A 22,345-nucleotide genomic window follows, 5' to 3' on the forward strand; every position below is an offset into this window, starting at 1 on the left:
GAACATGTATTTTTATGCCCTTTTGTGAGACACGTGTTTCGGCAACTACTTTGCCTTTTTCAATCAGCGCTGTGAACATTTATAGATATATAGTGAATTAGAACGTCAACATATATGGTGGTTGTACAAAATACAAATGAAACCCAAAAACAAATTTTATGAAAAATTGAAAATTTCCGAAAAATGTAATATGAAATGAATTGCATCAGAAATTACATTTATACAAGTTGTGAATAAAAATTGCCACCACAGAGATTTGGGAGGGGGGAGAAAGGGTGGATGTTTTAGGGAAGCAAAGAAAACAAGCACAAATTGTGGGAGGGAAGAAAAGAAGACAACATTTATTAGACATTTTAGGCTTAAGTAAAGGGTATTAATTTGGTTTTGCTTGGTTTAAGGTAGAGGTGTGCACCTTACCTAATAGATGTATCTTGTCTGTCAAGTTTGCAATTTGAGTGGTTGCCCTATTAACGGGTTAAATCCCACCTGTAGAAAGTATATTTATCAATTGAGATCATGTACATAAATACATGTTGTTGCTGTAGTTCGTTTTGTAGTTAAAATGGTTTGTAGCTAGTGGATTTGGTATATGCCTTTGGTTCCGTCTTCTCTATTCTAGATAAAAGTTTCACTTAAAAAACAATACTGGACTATGATCCATTAGTCAATAAATGGCATCATAAGAAGTCTCTGCGTATTGATAATTCCGAATAACACTAATGCTAGGACACACAAGTCTCATGCCTGTTATAATCACAATTCTCCTAAAATGGAAGTAGATTTAAATAAAGCAGTACCAAAGTAAGAAACGAATACTAATTGCTTGAATGCAAGCATCAGCACCATGTTTAGTAATATGTGCGATGCGTGCGTATGACTAATGGAGCGCTAAATTGTGCAGATGTCGGTAAAAAATGGATATTGATTGTTCGAATACGAGCGTCAGCACAGTGTTCAATAATATGTACGATGCGTGTTAGAAACATGGATAGGGCTTTTCAACTTGGTGTACAGAAAATATATCCATCTAAAGATTTTCATGTCTCAGATGAACTACTTGATAAACTCTTAAATGAATATAGGTCTGGTGCCACTGCACCACCTCCTTATTTACCTATTCCTGCTGTCTTGCCTCTTCCCGCTGTCGCACCTCCTCCTATAGCAATTCCTTTTCCTACCGTTGCTCCTCCGCTGCCAGTTATTGCTCCTCTTCCTGTTGCTGTTCCTCTGCCTCTACCTCCACCTTTACCGACTGTTACTGTTCCAGTAAATCCATCTTTGTTGCCAGCGGTAGTGTCTCCACTACCTGTTGTACAGGACCTGTCTACTCTCTCTTTTCCAAGCGGTTCTGCTCCGCTTGTAGCTGATGAAGGGGCGAGTGTTCAATCAAAAGTAGTGACTCGGAGCACAGTTTCTAAAGATAAGAGGAGAGATTTGAATGCATGGGCTAAGCAATGTATAGAGAAAGGTGAAAAATATACCGTCTTAGCTACACTCCTTAATCTAGAAAATATTCCTGAACAGAATGTCTTTATTGAGGGGATGGGGATACACTTAGTTGTAATGTGGAATAATTTGACGGACATGGATGTCCCACAAGGGTTGAGGGATTTGAATGTTTTAGTCTATTCAAGGCATACTGCGGAGAAAGTACATGAGCATGTCGAGAGGGTTTTTGAGTTTAGAAGGGAGTTAGAACGGTTACAGAACCATGAAATAGATGGTGATAGTTTGGACGCTTTTTACATGCAGAAACGGTTCCTTCCTCCTTGTAAGTCAACAAGTGTAGAGACACGAATTTGCACAAGGGATGCGCTTAGATGGATTTCGGATGTGTCGATATCTCCCATAGACGTATATGATACATATAGTCAGGATACTCCAGAAATGCAGAAGAAAGTGTTAGAGGTAATGGTAGAATACCTGCAGGATGAGTGTATAAAGAAAAAGATTAGTTGTCCCGCAGAACTGATGATTATTTATAAGGAAGCTTTTGCACCTGATACTGCTTCCACCACTTTAGAGCTTGATCTGGCTTTGGTGCTTAATAGATGTTCGGAGTTGCCTTCTTCTCAGTTGCCTATGAGAGAGGTTCCTCCGACATTCGTTCCTAAGGTTGAGATTCCGGCTAATGTCGCAACAGGTGCAGCAGCCGTCGACATTGAAGCTCATTATGTATCGCAATTTGTTCACGTCCCGTTCTCTAGACAGGAAGTGAATACTATTAGACAGTCGATTCCAGACATTAGGAAAAATCCAACAGGGTTTTACAAAGAAATAGAATCTGTCCTGCACTCGTCAGTTTTCACTCTGGGTGATATAGACTTGTTGTTTCCCGTGATCCTACCTGCGTATTAATGGAAGCAGATTAGGACTGTAGATGACTTAGCAGGGTTAGGTGATACGTGGGTTAACTTGGTGAGGATAGACGGAGAAAGAAAGCTGGTGAGAGACCACCACAAGTGATACTGACTTTGCCAGATAGAATAACGAAATTAAAAACTTTGGTCCCCGAGAGAAGGATTGTTTGGGACAAACTCACTGCTTGTACCCAAGGAAAATCTGAAGGTGCTACTGAATTCTTTAATCTGTTCGAACAAGTATTCTCAGATTTTAGCGGACAGGATTCAAGCACTGAGTCAGGGAAAAGATTGTTTGTGGATACGTTTGTGCGTGGATTGTTGCCTAATATCTAGTCACAAATCATGACTTCCGAGAGTGCTTGGCAAGCTAAATCACAGTCCGAAGTATTGCATATTGCTCAATATTACGAGAATAGAGTCAATAATGAAAAAGAAAGGATTGAAAAGAGAAGGGGAGATCTAAAAACTAAAGTATTATTGCAACAGATGGTTAGAGGGCCTAGAGGTGGGAGTACACAGTTTCGAGGTCAATTCGTTCCACAAAGTAATGCGCCGTTGGGTCCTGTACATGCAAACCAATGTGCTTATTGCAGTCAAGAGGGTCATTGGCGAGCACAATGCCCGATCCTTCAGCAAAGGTCGAATAAAACATATGGTGTCCTGGGTAGACGATCCAGAGGCTACCCTAGGGTAGGGGGTCCTGGTAGAAGCCAGTTTGCTCAAAATACACAGTCATTCTCGCAGGACAATCAGCAACCTAGTGTAGATAGCAGAAACATTTTTGATAATCCTTCAACTGCCTATCTTTCCGAAGATCTGGTCTTCGACGATATATTGTTTTGTTAGGACAGCCCGAAGCAGGGTCTGGAACCGACGCCTATTACCATCAATCAGAAAGGGCCCTACGTTGAGATGACGGTGGGGAATAGGAAGCATCTATTTTTGATAGATACAGGAGCACAGAAGTGTTCCATTGATCATTCACAGAGTCCAGACATTCCACTGTCAGGGCAGAATAATGTTTCTGTAGGGTTTTCTGGCATGCCAGTGGTTAGTCCGGTTTCTATGCCGGTACCGATTTCTCTGGGGCCATTCACGGATCACTGTCTGTTTCTTCTGACAACAAACTGTGGAGAGAATTTGTTGGGGTTAAATCTGTTGAAGGAATTAAATGCGTTAATTCATTGTTCTTCGGATGGAGTACGTTTGACGATTTCACCCCAGCAATTTTCTGCCTCACAGTTTTTTACTAGATCTTTGCCACCAGAATTTCGTGAAGTTCCGGCGTGTTTATGGGCGGTTGACGACAATGATGTTGGTATTTTGCAAATTAAGCCTGTTAAAATTGTTTTGATACCAGGAGTTAAGTTGCCATGTATTCCACAATATAAGATTTCAGTTGATGGTAAGAAAGCTTTGAAGAGTATAGTTTCCGATTTTGTACATCATGGAGTAATTGAAGAAATTGCAGGAAGTTTGTGCAATAGCCCGATTTTACCAGTGTATAAGAAAGGGGATAATGCGATTCCTTTCCGTTTCATTATCTATTTGCGTGCTATCAATAAGATTGTTGCTCCACAATTTCTAATTGTGCCTGATGTAACGCCGATATTAACAATGATTCCAGCATCTGCTACTCATTTCAGTGCGGTGGATCTAAAGAATGCCTTCTTTAGTATTCCCATACACATGGATAGTAGATATTTGTTTGCATTCACTCTAGGGGGACGCTCGTTTACATTCACCCGTGCACCACAAGGGTACACGGAAAGTCTGAGCATTTATAGTAGGGCTTTGAAAGAGCAGCTTGATACACTTGAGTTGCCTTCAACTTGCACAACGTTGACGACCTTCTCTTAGCTGCAGACTCAGAAAGTGCTTGCAAGGAAGGTACTGTGTTATTGCTTATTCATCTATCAAAGCATGGGCATAAAGCTTCATTAAAAAAATGTCAGTATTGTCGACATAAGGTCGCCTATTTAGGCTATCTCCTGTCAAAGGAGGGAAGAAGATTGACACCTGAATGGATAAAGAGCATTTCTAGCATGTCTGTCCCAAATACGCAGTAGGAAGTCAGAGCCTTGATAGGAATGGCGTCTTATTCTAGACAGTGGATCCCAAACTTTTCACTAGTGATAAAACCAATGTTGGCATTGACAAAGAAGGGCATTTCTTTGCCACTACCGTGGAACTTGGAACACCAGAAAGGTTTTGATCTGCTCAAGACTGCACTGTGTTCAGCACCGGTTTTGGGCACACCAAATTATGACAAGGCCTTTGAGTTGTATGTGCATGAAGGTGATGGATGTGCTTTGGCTGTGTTAACACAGGAACATGTGGGGAAGAATAGACAGTGTGGTTATTTTTCCTCCACACTTGATCCTGTTGCATGCGCTTTGCCGAGATGTTTGAGAGCTGTGGCTGCTGCCCCTGTGTCTGTAAAGCAAAGTGAGGGTATGGTTTTAGGTCACACTTTAACCATGATGGTACACCACTCCGTAGACGTTCTATTAAACAGAACGCAAACGCAACACCTTACTTCCGCACGATTAACAAGATACAAACTGATCCTATTTGCACCGCATATCAAAATTAAGAGGTGTTGCGTATTAAATCCGGCTGAACTGTTACCTCTTCTGCAAGATATTGCTTGAAGTGACGAAGTGTCACATGACTCCTTTAGACCACGGAGCAAGAAACTAAAGGCAGTTTCAATTTAAATGATACACCTTTGAAAGACCCACAAGGGGAGCTGTTTTGTGATGGCTCCTGCTTCAAACTTCCGGATGGTACATCCACTGCTGCTTATGCCATCGCTACACTAAGCACGATTGTGGAAACCAAGAGAATTTCGCATAACTCCACGCAGGCCACAGAGATTATCGCACTGACTTGAGCTTGTGAACTTTCCGAAGGGCTTAGAGTAAATATATTTACAGACAGCCAGTATGCCTTTGGGGTGGTTCACAACTTCGGTAGACTATGGGCAGAACGAGGTTTCTTGACCTCACACGGAACAAAAATCCAACATGGCACTTTGATAGTTCAGCTACTCTCAGCACTTGCGCTTCCTACTCAACTAGCAATCATGAAGTGTGCCGCACATCAGAAGGTGGTAAATGATGTAGGGAGAGGAAACGCTTTTGCTGACAGAATAGCTAAACAGACCGCTACTGATTTATATTCAGAAACGTATGTCACGAAAGAAATCACAAATACCTGTACAGTAGATGAAGGTATTGGGTCAATAAAGAATATACAAGCTGATGTCACTCCAGAAGAACTCAAACACTGGGCTAAGGGTTTAGCAATCCTGAATGAGGAAGGTTGTTGGGGTTGTGTGGACAACAAAAGGAAAAGATGGATGCTACCTGATGCATATGTCATCACCATGGTTACAATGGCTCATGGTCCCACTCACATATGTGCTAGAAAAATCTGTAAATTACTAGAAACTGTCTGGGTAAGTATCAACATCTCAAAAACTGCTGAGTGTTGTGTCCAAAACTGTATGGTGTGCTTACAGCATAATGCGGGGAAGGGTACGACGACACCGAGGGGTAGTTTTGGTCCCCCCTCTGTGCCTTTTGAAGTGATTAATTTTGACTTCATCGAGAAGGAGCACTGCTATAACTACAGATGTGTCTTGGTAGTCATTTGCGCCTTTAGCAAGTGGGTTGAAGCCTTCCCTGTGAAAGATGCCACAGCAATGACAACGGCAAAAACCATGCTTAAGGAATATTTTCTTAGGTTTGTTTTGTTTGCCGAGGGTCATCTGGTTAGATAATGGTCCACATGTTATCACTGCTGTCATCTTGCAAGTATGTGCGGGATTACAGATCGATAAACGGTTCCATTCGGCTAGACACGCTCAGAGTGCCGGACATGTAGAACGCCACAATGGTATCCTGAAGAATAAGCTTGCAAATGTCTGTGCCAGCAGTAATTTGAAATGGCCAGGCGCCTTACCTATAGCTCTACTGTCCATGCGGAGGACCCCACAGACTAGAACTGGACTCTCTCCATATGAAATTGTGATGGGGAGGCCAGCTAACATTTGGAACCTACCAAAGCCCAAAGTGTTGAAAGATGAGGAGCATTTGCTTCTTGCTGAATACTGTGACCAGTTAACTCAAAACTTGTATTTGATTTATCAACAGGTGCGAGAAGCCCTCCCAGTTAAGTACGAGAGGCCAGGTCACAGAATTCGACCAGGCGATTGGGTGTTCACAAAGTCATTTGAGAGAGCATCCAGTTTCGCACCGCGCTGGAGAGGACCATTCCAGCTCTTGTTGGCCATACAGACTGCTGTACAAGTAGCCGGCAGGAAACACTGGATACACGCGACACACATCAAAAAAATACCTTTTCCTTAGCCACACGACGGAGAAGAAAAGAAGGAAACTACTTGCTCTGCTTCTGGTGATGAATCTGTCTTGAACGACATCAAGGGTGTGTCGGAGACTCTTCCTGAGCCCGTGGGGCCTGTGGAGACTGCTGCTTTGCCTTTGAATTCTTCTTCGGATCTGTCTGCACCCTTGAGCAATCTTGCCTCTGTTTCACCACTTCCATCAGGAAGCAATGGCACTGTGTTCGCAGATCACGTTTTAAGGTACGATCTGCACCAACATCACTAGACTTACAGCACAGCACGGCTGTGCCCACAGGAAACGATTGTTGAGCTAGTCCTTTGCCACTCTCTCGCTGAAACATAAGTAAGTGGCTGGGACCGGCTAAAAGCTATCTTCAAACAAGATAAATCACATGGTCAGGAGATCACCAACAAACGAACTTAAGGAGTCTGTCGCAGAAACTTCTCAGAACGAACTTTGAGGAACAATGCCTGCTGCTATCTCTACTCATACGGAGCAACCGATCGATTGTGTGTCTAACAAAGACATTGGACAGAAATATTCATGGTCCGTGAGGACGTACTGTTTTCTTGTAAGTTTATTAACTGGTCTAACAGTAGTAAATTTTCTTGGGTTTTGGTATATCAAGGGCGTGCATCCACTTGAAACTTTGATACCCACTGAGAGTGATCCCACTATGTCTTCTCCTTTCATGCATCTGCACACTATCTTCTAGGGATTCCCAACACAGACAGAGTTATCACAACAATACGCTTTTGTTAATCATGAATGCGACCCATGCAATTTTGTATAGAACTGATTGCTGGATATGTTTGCCTTTGCCACAACACGGGGGAAAAAGGGTTGGGCTGGTATATTCATCCTTTGCCTCCAACTACTGCATGCTACGCCTCTTTAGGGCGCTATTCTTTGGTCGTTGGAATGACAGCATCTCAGGGAACTTCGACGGGACTAATTTGAATGAGTTTGAAAGATGAGTCCTGACGCCCCTGGGATGTTCCCTTTTTGCAAATCGGAGCAAGCTTAATGTTGCTTCTGTTAGGCATTCCGATAGACTTTCTAGACCTTTCCAATCGCTAACCTCTTTCAAAATGGCTCCCGTAGACAACCGGGATGCCACGCCTCCTTCTTACACTATCAATCACAGCCCCAACTCTGTTTCCTTCTGCATACAAAGGAATGGTTCTCAGTCAATGGGTACTTTTGAGGGTTGTACCAATATTGCGAAGTTAAATAGTGAAGACAGACCCTTTTATGTAGGTGACCCTGTTTATTTCGTATGTGGCAATGAAGCTTATCCTTGGCTACCTAGAGATTGGCAGGGTACTTTTTATTTGAGTATCTTGCTACCAGGGGTATTTGTAGCTAGCACTTCTGAGGTCTCTAGGGCTCGTCCAAGGTGGGACGAGAACAGAGATACTCCTTCACAGGTCATGGGTGATGTAGCGAAATCCTTTGTGCCATTTTGGGGACAGATCATGAATTCCGAGGATATTAGGAGACTGGCAAGAGTATTGGAGAGAACCATCAACCGGACCACCGATATACTCTACAATATGACGTTCGAACCGAAAGCAATTAGATTAGTGGCTCTACAGAACCGGATGGTGTTAGACGTCATCCTAGCTGAACGTGGTGGAGTATGTAAATTGGTGGGATCTGCTCGTTGCATTTTCGTACCTGACTCCTCCCCTACCATATTCAAGGCAATACAAAATCTGCACGTCCCAAGTACAGAAGTACATGTTCCTGAGGAAAATGGGATTTTAGTGCTTGGTTCTGGGGCTATTTATGGTCTTGGGGATGGAAACTCTTCTCAGCCTTAGTAGTAATCCTTGGTTCTGTTGTTGTTGCATACACTGTCTTCCTGCCATATGTTCGATGTTGGGAGGATGTTGTGTGCAAACTGTAGGAACATTAGGACCAAAAATACACACACCCGAGAAGATGACCAAGGTTTTTGTAATGCAGGATATTACTGTCAAGGATTTAATGGCGATCAATATATCTGATGAATGTGATTCAGGATGTATGGACATTGAAATGTGGAGTTACGAGTAAACCGAATATTTTTAGTAAAGCTCTTGGCTTAGGGCCAAAAGGAGGGTTTGTTAAACCGTAATTGTATAGTGCCTCCTGATTATTTAGATTGGCCTAAACCCATTTGCGCTACATGGAAAACCGCCTTGAAAAGTTCCGATTTTTGGGTTAACTTCGCCGCCATTTTAAGATTCATCCGCCATTTTGCTATTCACTCGTGTTCTATGTTCTAAAATGGTGGACTATGTTTTCGACTTGCAGCCAAGCCTTCCGACCTTTGAGTTCTGTTAATGTTTAGGTTTTCTGCAAGTCGACTTCTTAAGCAAAGCAAAGAAACCTTGTGCTTCATATTAACTGCTGTTTGAGTGTTGTCTGTGCTCACAAGCCTCATCCTTGTATAAACACTGAAACAATGAAGAGTAAACGACGATCGTATGTTTTAGCTGAACTAGATTGTGAGAGATTCTTGAAACAAGGCTTACCGCAGATCGGAGAACCTATACCACCATTGTATTGTCATGGAAATGTAAATTCATGTAATCCTTCGCATAATATTGTAAAATCTGCATGTGAACTAGGCACGAACTCTAGACCACGAATTATTAACATGAAGAGAGGCTGGACAATATCTTAGGAAATGTATAAAAACGTTAGTATTCAGATGTCCAGGACCTCTCTCTCCTCACAGTGTTAGCTGGTACACGCTGTGAGGTGTTGGGAGCCAGATAGCTATCTGCTTTGCTTTGTAAACTGTACAGTAATAAAAGATCTTTTCCGCCCGTGATTGGTGTATTTCATTTGTGGTACTCAGCCTCGATATTTCTTTGCTCTTTCAAGGGAACCACATTGATGTTTTGGGAGTGTTTCCCCATTTGAAGGAATCCGAGCCCCTGTGTTTCGGCAGGATTTCTACATTGCAGTGGAGGGCATAACACAGACGTCTGTGGTGTGAATTTATCATGCAGTCCTTGTAGGCACATTCCTGGTGGTGCCAACTGTGCCATTTTCACCCATCCTATCATATTGGGAGGTCCACATTGTTTTATCTGCTGTGTGGCCTGCAGCTGCACACATGACATATGAGTTTTGTTATCATATGTACCCTGCATCCTCATTTGTACTCACCTGTGTCAACCTGATTGCTGACTCTTGCCTCTGCTGTGCGAACTCCCTCTGCTGTGCCAACTCCCTCAACTAATCCAGAATAGGGCTGCTAGACTTATCCTTGGCATCAAGCCCAGGGACTGTATCTCTCCAGCTCTAAAGTCTCTACACTGCCTTCCGGTTGCTGCAAGGATCAATTTCAAGATCCTTTGCATCATCCATAAAGCTGTTAGGGCCTGGGACCACATTACCTGTAGCTCTCTCTCACTAAATACTCTCCTCCCAGATCCCTTCGATCTTCTCACTGCAACACCTTGCTGGTCAATTGTTTCTCCAAACAGAGTTGGGGGCAGGTCTCTCTCCTCCGCTGACGACCTCCTCTGGAACAATCTCCCTCTCTCTCTCTGTCTTGAACCGGTTCACCTCACGTAAACAACTCAAGACTTTTCTCCTCCTTCCCTCTATCCCTCCCTTGCTAATCATCCCCATAGTCACTGAGATTGGGGTCCAGGCCCCTCCAGAGCCTCTAAATAGTCTGGCCTTCTGCCCAATTGCCATGAGATTCTGCCCCACCCCCTGCACTATTGGTGGTTTATCTCAGGCACGCACTCTCCTAATGGATGTTGACCTACCTCTTCACTTGGGATGTCTCCGCCCGTGCACTTACCTGCCTGCAACAGGCACCTCAGCACTTTCCCCTGGGTTACACTCTAGCACTTAAACACCCGCCCCCTAGCCCCCTTCTCTTTTTACTGCACTTGCAAACTCCAAATGTCACAAGGCCTAGTAGGACCACTTTCTGTCTATTATTTATTGTCATTTCTTTTGTTTGTGTTCCCTTCCCTTTTCTTTGTGGCGCTTTGAAACATAGTTTTGCGTTATAAGTGCCTTATAAATCCCCAATAAAATACAAATAAAAAAATATGCCGGCCATGTCTATGATGCTGGCCACTTTCTCCACCCAGGAAATGAGGTGTATTGGCTCCACACTTCCTCCTCCTTTGGCTGCTGTCTCATAGCAATAGTTAGCATGCATAGTTCGCACACGTGCCTTCAAATCGTTCCAGTGCTTCCTGCAGTCTTCGGCTTCATGCTGCACTGTGCCCACAACCACATTGGCCCTTATGTTGCTCCAAATGGCGTTCTTCCTTTGCATGGAAGTCTTCCATTGCTGGCCACCAAACAGCTTTGCAGCATTGGCCACCTCTGCCAACACCTGCTCACCCCCTCACTGAATTTGGGCTTATGGGCCGCCCTCAATTCTGGTATCTTGCCTTTCCCCTTTTCTCCTGGCACCTTTCCTGTGTGTATGGGGTGTAGATGGCTACAGGAAGTTGGTGATTTTAACTGTATTGTGTTTTTAAAGATGTCCACCAAGCTTCCCGTTTGTGAAATTACGCTATTTCCGCCAGCAGTAATTCCGCTGGTGAAAGTTGCGTTTGGTAATTCCGCCAATTCTCGGGCGGTAATGGTAATTCTGCTGGACAGATTTACAGTTCATCGCTGTTATAATTCCACCGGACGGAATTACCGTTACCACAGACGGGTTATGCACATTCCCATCAACCTGTAAAGTGGCGGTAATTCCACCAGACACCATGGCGGCAATGGTAATTCCATCCGGCGGAATTACTGCCGAATTTACCACCCACCTTGTAACACGAGTTATGTTTTATTAAGCATTACTGTAAATAAACACATTGGGCCTCATTACATTTCTGGCTGTATTCCAGTGATAAATCTGCCAGAGTACCGCCAAACGGAATTACCATTATTGCCACTTGGTATGGTGGCATGGCAGTGTTCGTCCCCATTTATGGAGTCCATGGGGATTTCGGTAGAATTAACGCTGGCGGTAATTCAGCCTATTTTGCCAATTTGTTACAGTAGGCCAGCGGAATTACCTCCAGCATTTTTCTGCAGGTTTTTCATCTGCCTCACCACCAAAGTTGTAGTATGGTGATGTGGTAATGTGGCACTGTACATGTAATGAGGCCCTTAAACTTAATCCTTTTGTCCGTCTCGATATCTGTTGCTACAAGTGATATGCTGGTGAGATCCGGCAGAGACGCCGCAGAGGGCATAACCATGCTTTTCAATTGCAGCTGTTCTTCAAATATCAACGCAACTCCACCGCCTGCTTTATGGCTCGTTATGTCTTCTTGTGCTGAATAAGGTTAAATGCTCCCACAATTGTGCACCTCTTCAGTTTTTATTTATAAATTTACTTTAATTGTTATGCCGTTTCCTGTTGGGTGTAATGGGGTGATACTGCAAACATTTACATTTATTTTAATGCCTTTTATGATTGTTATGTTATACGTTAATTTAAAAAGTTACAACACAAAAAGGGAATGTAACATTGGGTCCATTATTCAGATAAGTGATCACGCTTTTAATAGCATTTGATTACATGAATATTATGGGTAGGATAATAATGAAAATCGGTGCCCTTCTGACAACTTTTAAAGGGAACTCAGGCACATATTTGGATCAAGCATAAGGCAATTAATGAAAATGAAGTTTCCAATGTTACCTGCATAGATTTTTTTAAACCGATAAACCCAACATTCTTTCAGCCATTGTTTTTAGAGGAGAAATGGGTTTTATTGAAGTAATTTTTATGTACCTTTTTCCTCTGCGTGTTTTCAAGATCAATTGAATCAATGCAACACCAAACATAGAAAATTTAGATTGCTGAGTAGATGAACCACTATTTATTGGGGAGCAAGCAATCTTGTACTGGTGGTGTACCTATTCTGCTCCTTAGAATAGTAGTCCTGTGCCAGACAGTCTGTAAATGCAACAGGCCATGTCTTCAACAACAGGATAACCACAATCGCTTCTTCATAACAGTCACATTTTCAGGATGTGGGTGCCCAAGGTTTGTGCACTTAGGAATTGGGCAAGCAATGGTTGCAGGGCAGCTCAATCTTGGGCAGGCTAAACATATATTATATAAATGAGCTTGGCAATATCCTTGCACAGTTATTTCAAAAACATGCATTTTTTAATCCTCGCTCTCCCCATCAAGAATTGGCTAAACAACATTGTCTACACCCTTAGGATAGTACGACTGTTCCATGAAGCGACAGGGGCCTGAGAAGAGGAAGCTAATACAGGGTTGATCTCGGTCTATGAGGGAGTATTTATTCTCAGGGGCTTGGCTCTCCATTCTATCCACATCGTGGCTGTCATTATTGCTTTGGCTGAAGAAGGCAGATGTTGGTATTTGAAAGCATTTCATACTGCAATGTCTCTTCACTTCAACTTTCAAACCTCTACAGTTTCCATCGTCTCATTAGGATTGCTGGTATCATGTGGGGAAGGCACCAAGAGCCCAACAAATGAGAGAAGTGGAGCGGAACAAAAGGCATAGGTCGGAGCTAGGAGGGTAGACCCAAAGCCGAGAACCACAGAGATGAACTGAGAGAAGAGACAACGAGATGGTGACCAGATGCTGAGGGCCTCATTACAAGTGTGTCGATGTGGAGACAATGCTGGAAAGAATGCTGGTAATTCCGCCTCTGTGATTTTTTTCAACACTGGCACACTTCAAGTTTGTCTGTGGGGTCCACAGATCTCCTGGCAGGCCTGACCTGCTGGGATTCAGGCCCCTACTGGCAAATAAATGCATGAATCACTGGCACCGTTATTAACTGTGCAGAAGGATTCAGGAAATCCCATCCCCATGAAGTCCTATCAGACTCCATGGGAATTTACTGGCTCTCAGTCACCCGTAATATGCCGGTAATACCGGGATATCAGGCGACAGAGACGGTAAGGCAGGTGTGCCTGTAATGAGGGCATAAGAGTGGAAATGAAGATACAGAGTGGCGAGTCACTGCATGCTGGGAAGACTGAGAGGAGAACCACTGCCTACATAGAACTGAAGTCAAGCTCCCAGATTACTCGGTTAAAGGCACTGAGTGGAGAACCATGACACACTAGGAACTGGGGTCCATGTTCTTCGGCATTCAAATGCCTGAGAAAGAAATAACTATGCTATTGGCCAGATGAAGTCAAGAATCCCAGACTAACTGACAAAACGTTTTGTTATAATAAAGCATTTAAAATGCATATCTGGTGTAACATCAATATTTATGAAATTGCCCCACAGCTCTTCATTTGATTTGGTAAGAGATGAAGAAGATATGGAGAGAAAAGTTTAAATGTGGTTTGGCAATAAGAGGTAATCCTGCATTTACCACTCCTTTGCAATTTCCATTCCTGCAATGGTTTTTTTTTGTGATTGAATATTGCTTTTTGAAAATTTACTTTTGACATTCGGTGAGGTTGTACTATCAGCTACTGTACTCCACAAACATTGTTAGACAGAGCGGTCTGCTTAATGGCCAGGAACGCTCCTTGATGCTCTAGAATCCTAATCTCAATCCCCACGCAGCGTCATTAGGTTTTCATTTGGCAGATGCAATCATCACCAGTTTCCTCTTTACGCAGGGAAAGAGGAAACTTCTCAGTTATATTCTCACATAGCTAAAGGAATTGATGACTATTGGACATTCAGGTAATGTGTAGATTAAATGCCCACTGACACAGTCTCATGGCCCTCCGACTGCACAGAAAATAATTACCATTTAAGTACCTTAGATCGATATAGATTAAATTTAACTGCGGAAATGGGCAGAGCCTACAATGATTTCTTAGGGGAATTCAGAATGAACATGCTCGCTCTTAGCACTTAAGGGGTTAAGATATCTGTTTTTATTCAGCAGAAGGAAGGCTACAAAACATGTGTTAACGAGCATGATGCTCATCTCAAGGAAGACCAAACTATCATACGCAATACTTGGCGGTAGTGAAGAAGAGATAGAGCAACCATCTGCTTCGCAGCCTCTACTACAAAACATATGCATCCACTCTCAGATGAAGGAATGTACAAATAAATGAATGGACATTAGCATGCTGGCAGGGGGAGCCAGCGAATGATGTCGTTAGGAACGCAGGCTTGAACCGGAGGTGAAACCTCATGTTCCATGCCGCGTTACTGCTGGTTCCCCCGCCACCATCTTCCCCCCACCCACCGTCCCCCTATTCTTTTTTTGGTTTATTTACCCCCCACCTCCCAACCCCTTAACTTATTTCGACTGTGGCGGCACTCGTTGCTACAGCCACATCTTCCGCTCTGCTCCCGGCAACCGTTATGAAAAGGGAAGAGGGGCTCCATATGGAGCCCGGCATTCCCTTTCTATGGCAGCCATCTTGCAACAGTCCGTTCACAGGGCAAAAATACTGTAAATTAGCCCTGTTCCAGCCCATGGGATGAGTGCTAATGTCCATATGTACCCGTACCACCGGCATCACCGGAGGGTAACGACACGGGTCTCACGTTAACTGTCCTTGCTTCGCTCCGGCCGTTAACTCGGACCCCGGGCAGTTACCTCCCAGTGATGCCCGTGGAATGGGTACAAAACACCACAAAGAATTATTACAGCAAACTCAGAAAACCCAGTAGCCCCTTCGTGTTTGCAGACTTGAGAGAAAAAGAATCGGCAGAAAAGCTAAAATAAGCAAATACACGACTCTTTAAGGAAATTCAAAATATTGGGGATTAATTCCAGACAACAAAAGAGTTGTTTCTTCCAAAGGACATGAGATACAAGCAACCTTTCAAAGGTGCACTCTGTCATTTATTGATGGTTAAAATGATTCGTCTCAAGGATTCGTCTCAAGGATTACTAAGCTCGAAGAGTGGCGCCCTCTCTAATTCTCTTACATATGTAGATGTCAGGCTATACCAGGGTCCTGATTCATCAGGGACAAAAAAGGTTTCAATCTGACAAGTCAAATTTTTTCTAAACTGCCAATCTGGGCCTTGTTCAATTTTTCACGTTTACAAGTTCTGCGAACTATGCAACTATTGTGACAAACAAGAGGGCTGAGAAGACGGACTCCAAAGATACAGTTAAACAAAGCTTCATTTTGAATCTTTCTCAGGTGATGAGTGATGGCTCTCATCTTCCTGGTTCAAGTGTCACTCGTATATATTGGTTATTGGGAGTCCCGCACTCGGCATGCAGCGGATTTGCTAAATTGCCTTTTTCGCCAATGCTTTGAGAAGTCTGCAACACCTATATTCAGGATGCAATGGTTTGTAGAGTGTCTCTTTCTCAGATGCTTGAATAGAGGGCTCACACTTCTCACTTGACAAATAATTAAATGATTTATCTCAATTCACTATGGGAGTGTCAGGCTTCGCCCTTGGAAGCTGTGGCATGCTTGGAGACATTAGGGATTCCTGTTGGAACCTTAGGATGCTGCCTAGTCCTCCAACAAGATGGCCGCCGTGAGTATATCTATGGGCCACTCCCCCTGGAACAACGCGTTGTATCTGTCCACTTCTTGGACCTCGCTACTGTGTGTTTGCACAGTTTCCTCTCTAAGCCTCCCGCTTGCCTGCCTTCTGGAGTTCCGTTCCTGCTCGGAACCTTGCCTTCAGCCAGACCTTGCCTTCTGTCTTGCTGCTTCTCTTTTGCCTTACTTTCCTTTCGTTATTTCTATTCTTGTTTACATTTTCCGCTGATTATTTGCGCGGATTCCAACTGCTGCATTCTGCTTTCCTTACCTGCTTTTCTGTAGCTGTTATCCGCGCTCTCGCATCTCTCTCTACCACCGCGACTGGTGCTGTCTCTGTCTCTTTTTGTTCGCCGTAGCTGGAGTCTTCTTTCCGGAACGGCATTCAGCTCCTTTACTTGCTTCCTACAACTTACTTCTTCAACTCTTGTTACCCTTCCTGCAACCTTCCATCCTGGGTTGGCGGCTACAGTCAGGAAGAGTATGACTATTGCCTGTATTGGTAGATTGACCACCATTTTTTTCTTCCTTCCTGGACTTCATCTCCCAGCATTCTGCGTATCTATGACACCATAGCGCAGTATTCTTCTCTTTTGGATAAATCAACCACTTATTACTTACCTTACTACTTCAAGACTGCATCTCCCAGCATTCTGTGGTACTTTTCCAACATAGTACGGACTTCATATCCTTTGGAGGCATCTACTACCTATAAGTCTCACAACTTTCATCTGTCCAGAAGACTCCTGCATTGGATAGACATTTCAAACACCAGGGTTTTTTGTTGCCAACCAGCTTTTTCCCCTGGTCTGGGGATTTGGCTCCTCGGAGTCCTCCGAGAGCAGGTACCTAATCTTGCCAAGGTGGCCTCTGAGGGAGCCAAGCCCTATTTGCACGAAAGGAAGCACAAAAGACAAAAGGATAAACAGAATCCAGATACCCGGAAGACCCGCAAGAGGAAGTCACCAGAACCCAAAGACAGCTTACCTGAAGGCAAGGTGAGGAGGAGGTTCGGGAAGGTAGGCAACAGCCTAACAGGGAGTTGGACTCAGTTTCCCAGCATTCAACATTGCCCCAACAATTGATGTTTTCTTACTTTGCTCTTAGAGTTAAGACTCAATGCCATAGCATGCAGCATTGTCCCATATTACAAACGTTTTCAAACCTTTCCTTGCCAAGGTGCTTCGGGCCTCTTACTGCAGATCTTGATGTCCAGCTTTACTCCTTGGACACCACGGTGCTCCCTTGATTTCACACTCTCCACCGTCCTGGATTGAAGTGTGAATCTATAGCTCTAGCTCTCTGACCTGTCCTGATTATCATTGGTTTTTTGATTTCTCGCCCTGTGCTCCTTGAAGACGTTCTAGATCAGAGCGGGTTTCTCTGGCGTACTTCTCGCAGCTTGTGCGCGTCCCCTCTATTTCTCTGGTTTGAGTTTGCTAGCCATCAGGGTTCACCTTCTCTCTTACCATTCGGCAGGGGTGCAGCTTGCGCTCCACTGCGTGCTGCCAGGTTCATTATCACACTTGCAGAAGGCTCTTGAGCATTGGACACACTCTTGGATCTTTGCACGTAGGTATGGCAGGTAGCTGACACTGCCTTGGCCATGCCAAGGACCGCTTCTCCACAAGAAGTTGATGACCCTGCTTTTCCATCTGCGCTGAGGTTTTTACGCAGCCACGGTGCCATAGGCAGCATAACCTGACTACAGCCAGGGACCCAATACTTCTGAGAGCGCGTTTCTACCAAATTCAAATTAGTCGTCGCATGATGGATGGAGCACAACTTTTATTGGAGGCTTCAGCCAGTGTTCCTAGCACCTGGTGCCTCTCCCACCGGTGCTAATAAAATGTTCCCATTACATTAACCTTTGAGTATATTTATTGAGTGTTACAATTCTATTGGTGTTTAGTCTACTATCTCCAAACCATGAATATGATGGCTTATGGAGGAAACCATTGTCCCTTTTTTTCAAAACTCCATGAAGATCTGATGTATACATTGGATACAAGAGTGCAGCAAGTACACACCCCTGCTTCAGTTCAGTTTTTGTGTCATTGCTTTTAGAAACACGCCTGAACAATCCAAGTGCACCTTCATCCAGGTATCAGAGCAAAGTTAAAATATCAACCTAAACAATATTGACAGTGCCCCCAGATTCTCTTTAATTTTTTTATTTCGGATTTCTTCATTAACATAAATATGTATACAAAAACAGAAAATTAAAAGAAGAAAACATCATTGAGCTAAAATCACAGTGCATCCTTCTCAAAATGTGCTATAAATATTTTAGTATCATACATTTTAGTTATTACATTAGACATGCTGCCTCTTTAATTTTCAGGGTAAGACCCAGCTTTCCAAAGCCTTAACCCTTATGACATCTCAGCAGTTTTTGTATACTCAGCAAGGTTATATAAAACAATAAATCATCACAATTAATTAAAGACATGGCTTCTGCACATGGCCTGATACAATATCTCAGTAAAGAAAGGTTTTAGCCATGTCCTCTGTTTGTTTCCCCACCGGGGGATAATCAATAAAAAAATGGACCAGGTCTTCATCATACAGAGCATTGCAAGAGCATTTGTATGCGACATTCAGTCAGCTCATGCACTTATTGAGAGGGAGTTGGTTCCGTCAAACCATTAGCAGCAACCTCCTTCAGGCAGGTGATTCTCAATTTAGAACACAGGCAGAATTTTGAAAAATACTATATTTTCCTGCTTTACTATAGCGTTAAAAACTATGTGGGAAGGACAGGGCTGACAATGGCCCACCAGCCCTAGCCAGGTAGGTATAAGAGCATCAAGGGCCTCGCAAGGGCTTTTGGACATTAATGGCCCTGTCCGCCCCACAAAATGGTGTTCATCTCTATTACCACCCCGGGACTCTCACTCCTAATAGGTTTTTTTATTTCAAAAGGAGAAATAGTGGCATCAACTTTCGTGCTCACCCAAAAAACTACAAATCAAGACACCTGCGCTGGAAAACCGTAGAGGGGCCATGTCCCTTTTCTTTTTCCATGGTAGCCATCGGGAAGTAGCGTGGCCAGGGCAGCAAGTAAGTGGGAGTAATGGAGGTGTGGGGGTATGGCGGGATTCAGCAGGGGGCTGGGAGGGGAAGATAGGGGCAGGAGGCATGGGGAATGCAGCGCCACCATAGAAACAGAAATGGTGAACAGCCGGGTGAGGCATGCAAGTGGCCAAGAGTATGCAGGTTATTGCTGTTGGATTATGTCCACGTTCCTTGCCACCCAATTGGTCAGATGCTTTTTTACGGCTGCTAACTTGAAGTTCCATTGTTTCTTCAAATGTATACAGCACTTTGGCAATAGTGCTATGAGAATCAACTATTCTCTCTTTGCTTGATCGATTCTTAATGCCTATGTGGGATGAAGGCAGTGGAAGGTGTTGGGGGAATGTTTCTGCAATGGAGAAATCACTTGACTGTCCAGACATAAGGAGAACTATAAGAGCCACCTAGGATATAGGGCACGCTGGTGCAGACTGCAGAAAACCTACCTAATAAATTGCGCAGGGGGAATTCGGATGAAACAATGGAAGGTGTGTTCATTGCAACTGCTTAATGGTCAGTTAAGGCCGGGCCAAGAATGGCACATATTTGCTAATGGGGCTATTGCTTAAATTCGGGATTGCTTTTACGGACATTGCTCCGTTGCGTCACGTATTCATTTGGCTTAATGAAGGACCGGTTTCCTATGGTTTGAGACATAGTGCTAACAGGTGATTGTAGAGCCGCCTGAGCGGGAACCATCTCATATAACAAGTTCTTTGGCCTGGTTAGTTTTCACTAGACGGCTCTCACACTTTTGGCCATTATCTTCCATGGTCTTTATATTCATTGACCATTAATCTTACAAATCTGTTTAGATTGAATTAAGTAGTTCAAGAACAGTCATTATTTGACATGATGAGAGAGGCAGACGTTGCCTTCTATGAATAGTATAAGAGGAATCTGATTAGTATTTTCTTAGGACATGGTGTTTCGAACATGAGACAGGTACAAAGTTGCAACAGCGCTCGGAGCATTCCCGCAAGCAGGTGCATTACAATAGAATGTGCCCAAAGGACTGGGGACCAGGTGATGCTGGGGTTGAGGTAGGAGAGGAACTGAGCACAATATGCACATACAGTGGTAAGGGAAGAGTATATACCTGGAGATGTCAACATATGTACTGATTTAGGCCGTTCATTGGCCACATTGCTGCAATTTACACACAAACATTTGCATAGGTACGTTCTACCTCTCGCACAGGCTTGCTTTGGTTTGTTGCACTTACTGAATAGACTAATGACAGGACTGGTGTGTATAGCCATGATCCATGGATTAGAATGTTCCTGCTTTGCTTTCATCTCTTTTAATGTGACCATACAGGACTTATTCTGAGCTATTCTTCTTTGACCATTTGGCAAGTGCCCTTTGCTTTGTGTAGGAGCCGAATTCAAATTGCATCGGATTTGTGTCTGCCTTCATCTGTCTTACTTCATCTTTTGCTATAGTATGCTAAAGGCCAGCAACATACACGAACGTTGGTATGAAGTGAAACATGTGTACCTGTACAAGTGGTTGACGTAGGGGCTTACTCCAAGGGAATTCATCCAGTTCCGGAATGTTCGTTCTTCTTTGCTTTCTCCTACAGCCACAGGATTACAGTCATATTAATGATTTATGGTGGGAAGCATACCACTGTTACATATACATATTACTTAGGCTTCCTTCCTGTAGTCGGTTCCTAGAGAGTTATCTCACTATACCATAAACGTTCTGCATTCTAGGAATCCGCCAATACCCTTGTTCTTGAGTGCTCTGCAAAATTAATGATCCATCACTATATTAATAAAGCATATCTAGGATTCATCAGCAAAGGCAGGAGTTTATTTAAAGTCCCATTTTAGCGCCTAATGCTCTCTGCTTAGCATATTTCCACATACGATGTATCCTTGATACACAATCCGCCTTTTAGCTTCAAAAGAAAAGTTTATACAAATGTGTTATTTGTTCTCTCCATGAATCGGATTATAGTAACCTATGAGAGGACTTTGGAACAATTGGAACTAAAGTCTACAATGTTCATAAAAGTTGCATGACGACACCTTCTTAGGCACATGCCCCTCATGGGTCTGCATCCGGCAGCTCTCCAGATGTTTTTGACTACAACTCCCATGATCGCTAACTATAGACTATGCTGGTTGGGGCTGATGGGAGTTGCAGTCCAAAACATCTGGAGAACCAAGGGTTGCAGACCCCTGCTCTAGGTCAAGCTATAGTTCGAGGTCACACTTCACTTTATGTTATATGATCACTAGAGAAGAGAAATAAGTCTGCTTCTCTGGGCTGGGTGGTGTTACATGCAAATAAAACAAAACACGTGGGTCCGTTTTCTGCCCAACTCGGGTACTGGATTATACAGTTTTCTTAGTCTGGTGCCTAATGATTGCTTGAACTGCTCAGATCTTCCCTGAATAGAGGTCAAGTAACTCTTCTTTTGGAATCCATTCTGTACACAAACAAAATCCAAAATGCTTTCCCAGAAACCTTGTATTCTACTTATGGAAGGCAAGGTTTATCTGTATCAAGTATCTTTAATCACAGGTCACTTTGACACCCAATATACACGCTGTGAGAAACCTGAAGGAACTCCTACCTCTACTCCACAGGGATCTTTTGTTCAGGTGGTCAGGGAAGGGCCATTGCTTTTTGATCCCAACCCTGGGGATGGACAAGCGAGGGAGGATCACCGGGGTGGAGGGTCCTTGGGGATTGGAGAAAGGGGCCCGAAGGCGAGACATGGAACCCCCCCTTTCCTGATAATGACCTATCCTCTTTTCCCTTAGCCTTTATGGGCTATTGCCAATCTCATCCCATCCTTCCCTGTAGTTTTCCTTTAAGTACCGAGAAGAAGAAGAAGAAACAACTAGGAGTAGTGCATATTATAAACACCACTCTGGTACTGGGACGAAGAAGAATGTTCTGGAGGCAAGTAGTACTAAAGATCAGGCATGCGCCACTAATAGGCTTAAGCAGGGTCAAGCAATCGAGTATACCTTGTTTCACCTGGTGCCTGTTAGTAGTAGAGAACAGTATAAAAGGTGGAAATCAGAAGCACATGGGAGATGCAGTCACAGA

At 43.6% G+C, this 22,345-nt stretch overlaps 1 protein-coding gene across 3 annotated transcripts in view; it reads right to left on the bottom strand.

Moving 5' to 3' along the window:
• The window catches only part of PLS1 (plastin 1), a 697,248-nt gene that overhangs the window by 31,023 nt on the left and 643,880 nt on the right, over positions 1–22,345 (bottom strand). For all 3 annotated transcript variants that reach the window (XM_069618268.1, XM_069618269.1, XM_069618267.1), the window contains exon 11: positions 20,774–20,852. In XM_069618268.1, the coding sequence (XP_069474369.1) occupies positions 20,774–20,852 (79 nt within the window). The remainder of the gene's footprint in view (positions 1–20,773; positions 20,853–22,345) is intronic.

Source organism: Ambystoma mexicanum, chromosome 10, assembly GCF_040938575.1.
Source record: "Ambystoma mexicanum isolate Mex_15411 chromosome 10, UKY_AmexF1_1, whole genome shotgun sequence".
NCBI lineage: Eukaryota > Metazoa > Chordata > Amphibia > Caudata > Ambystomatidae > Ambystoma > Ambystoma mexicanum.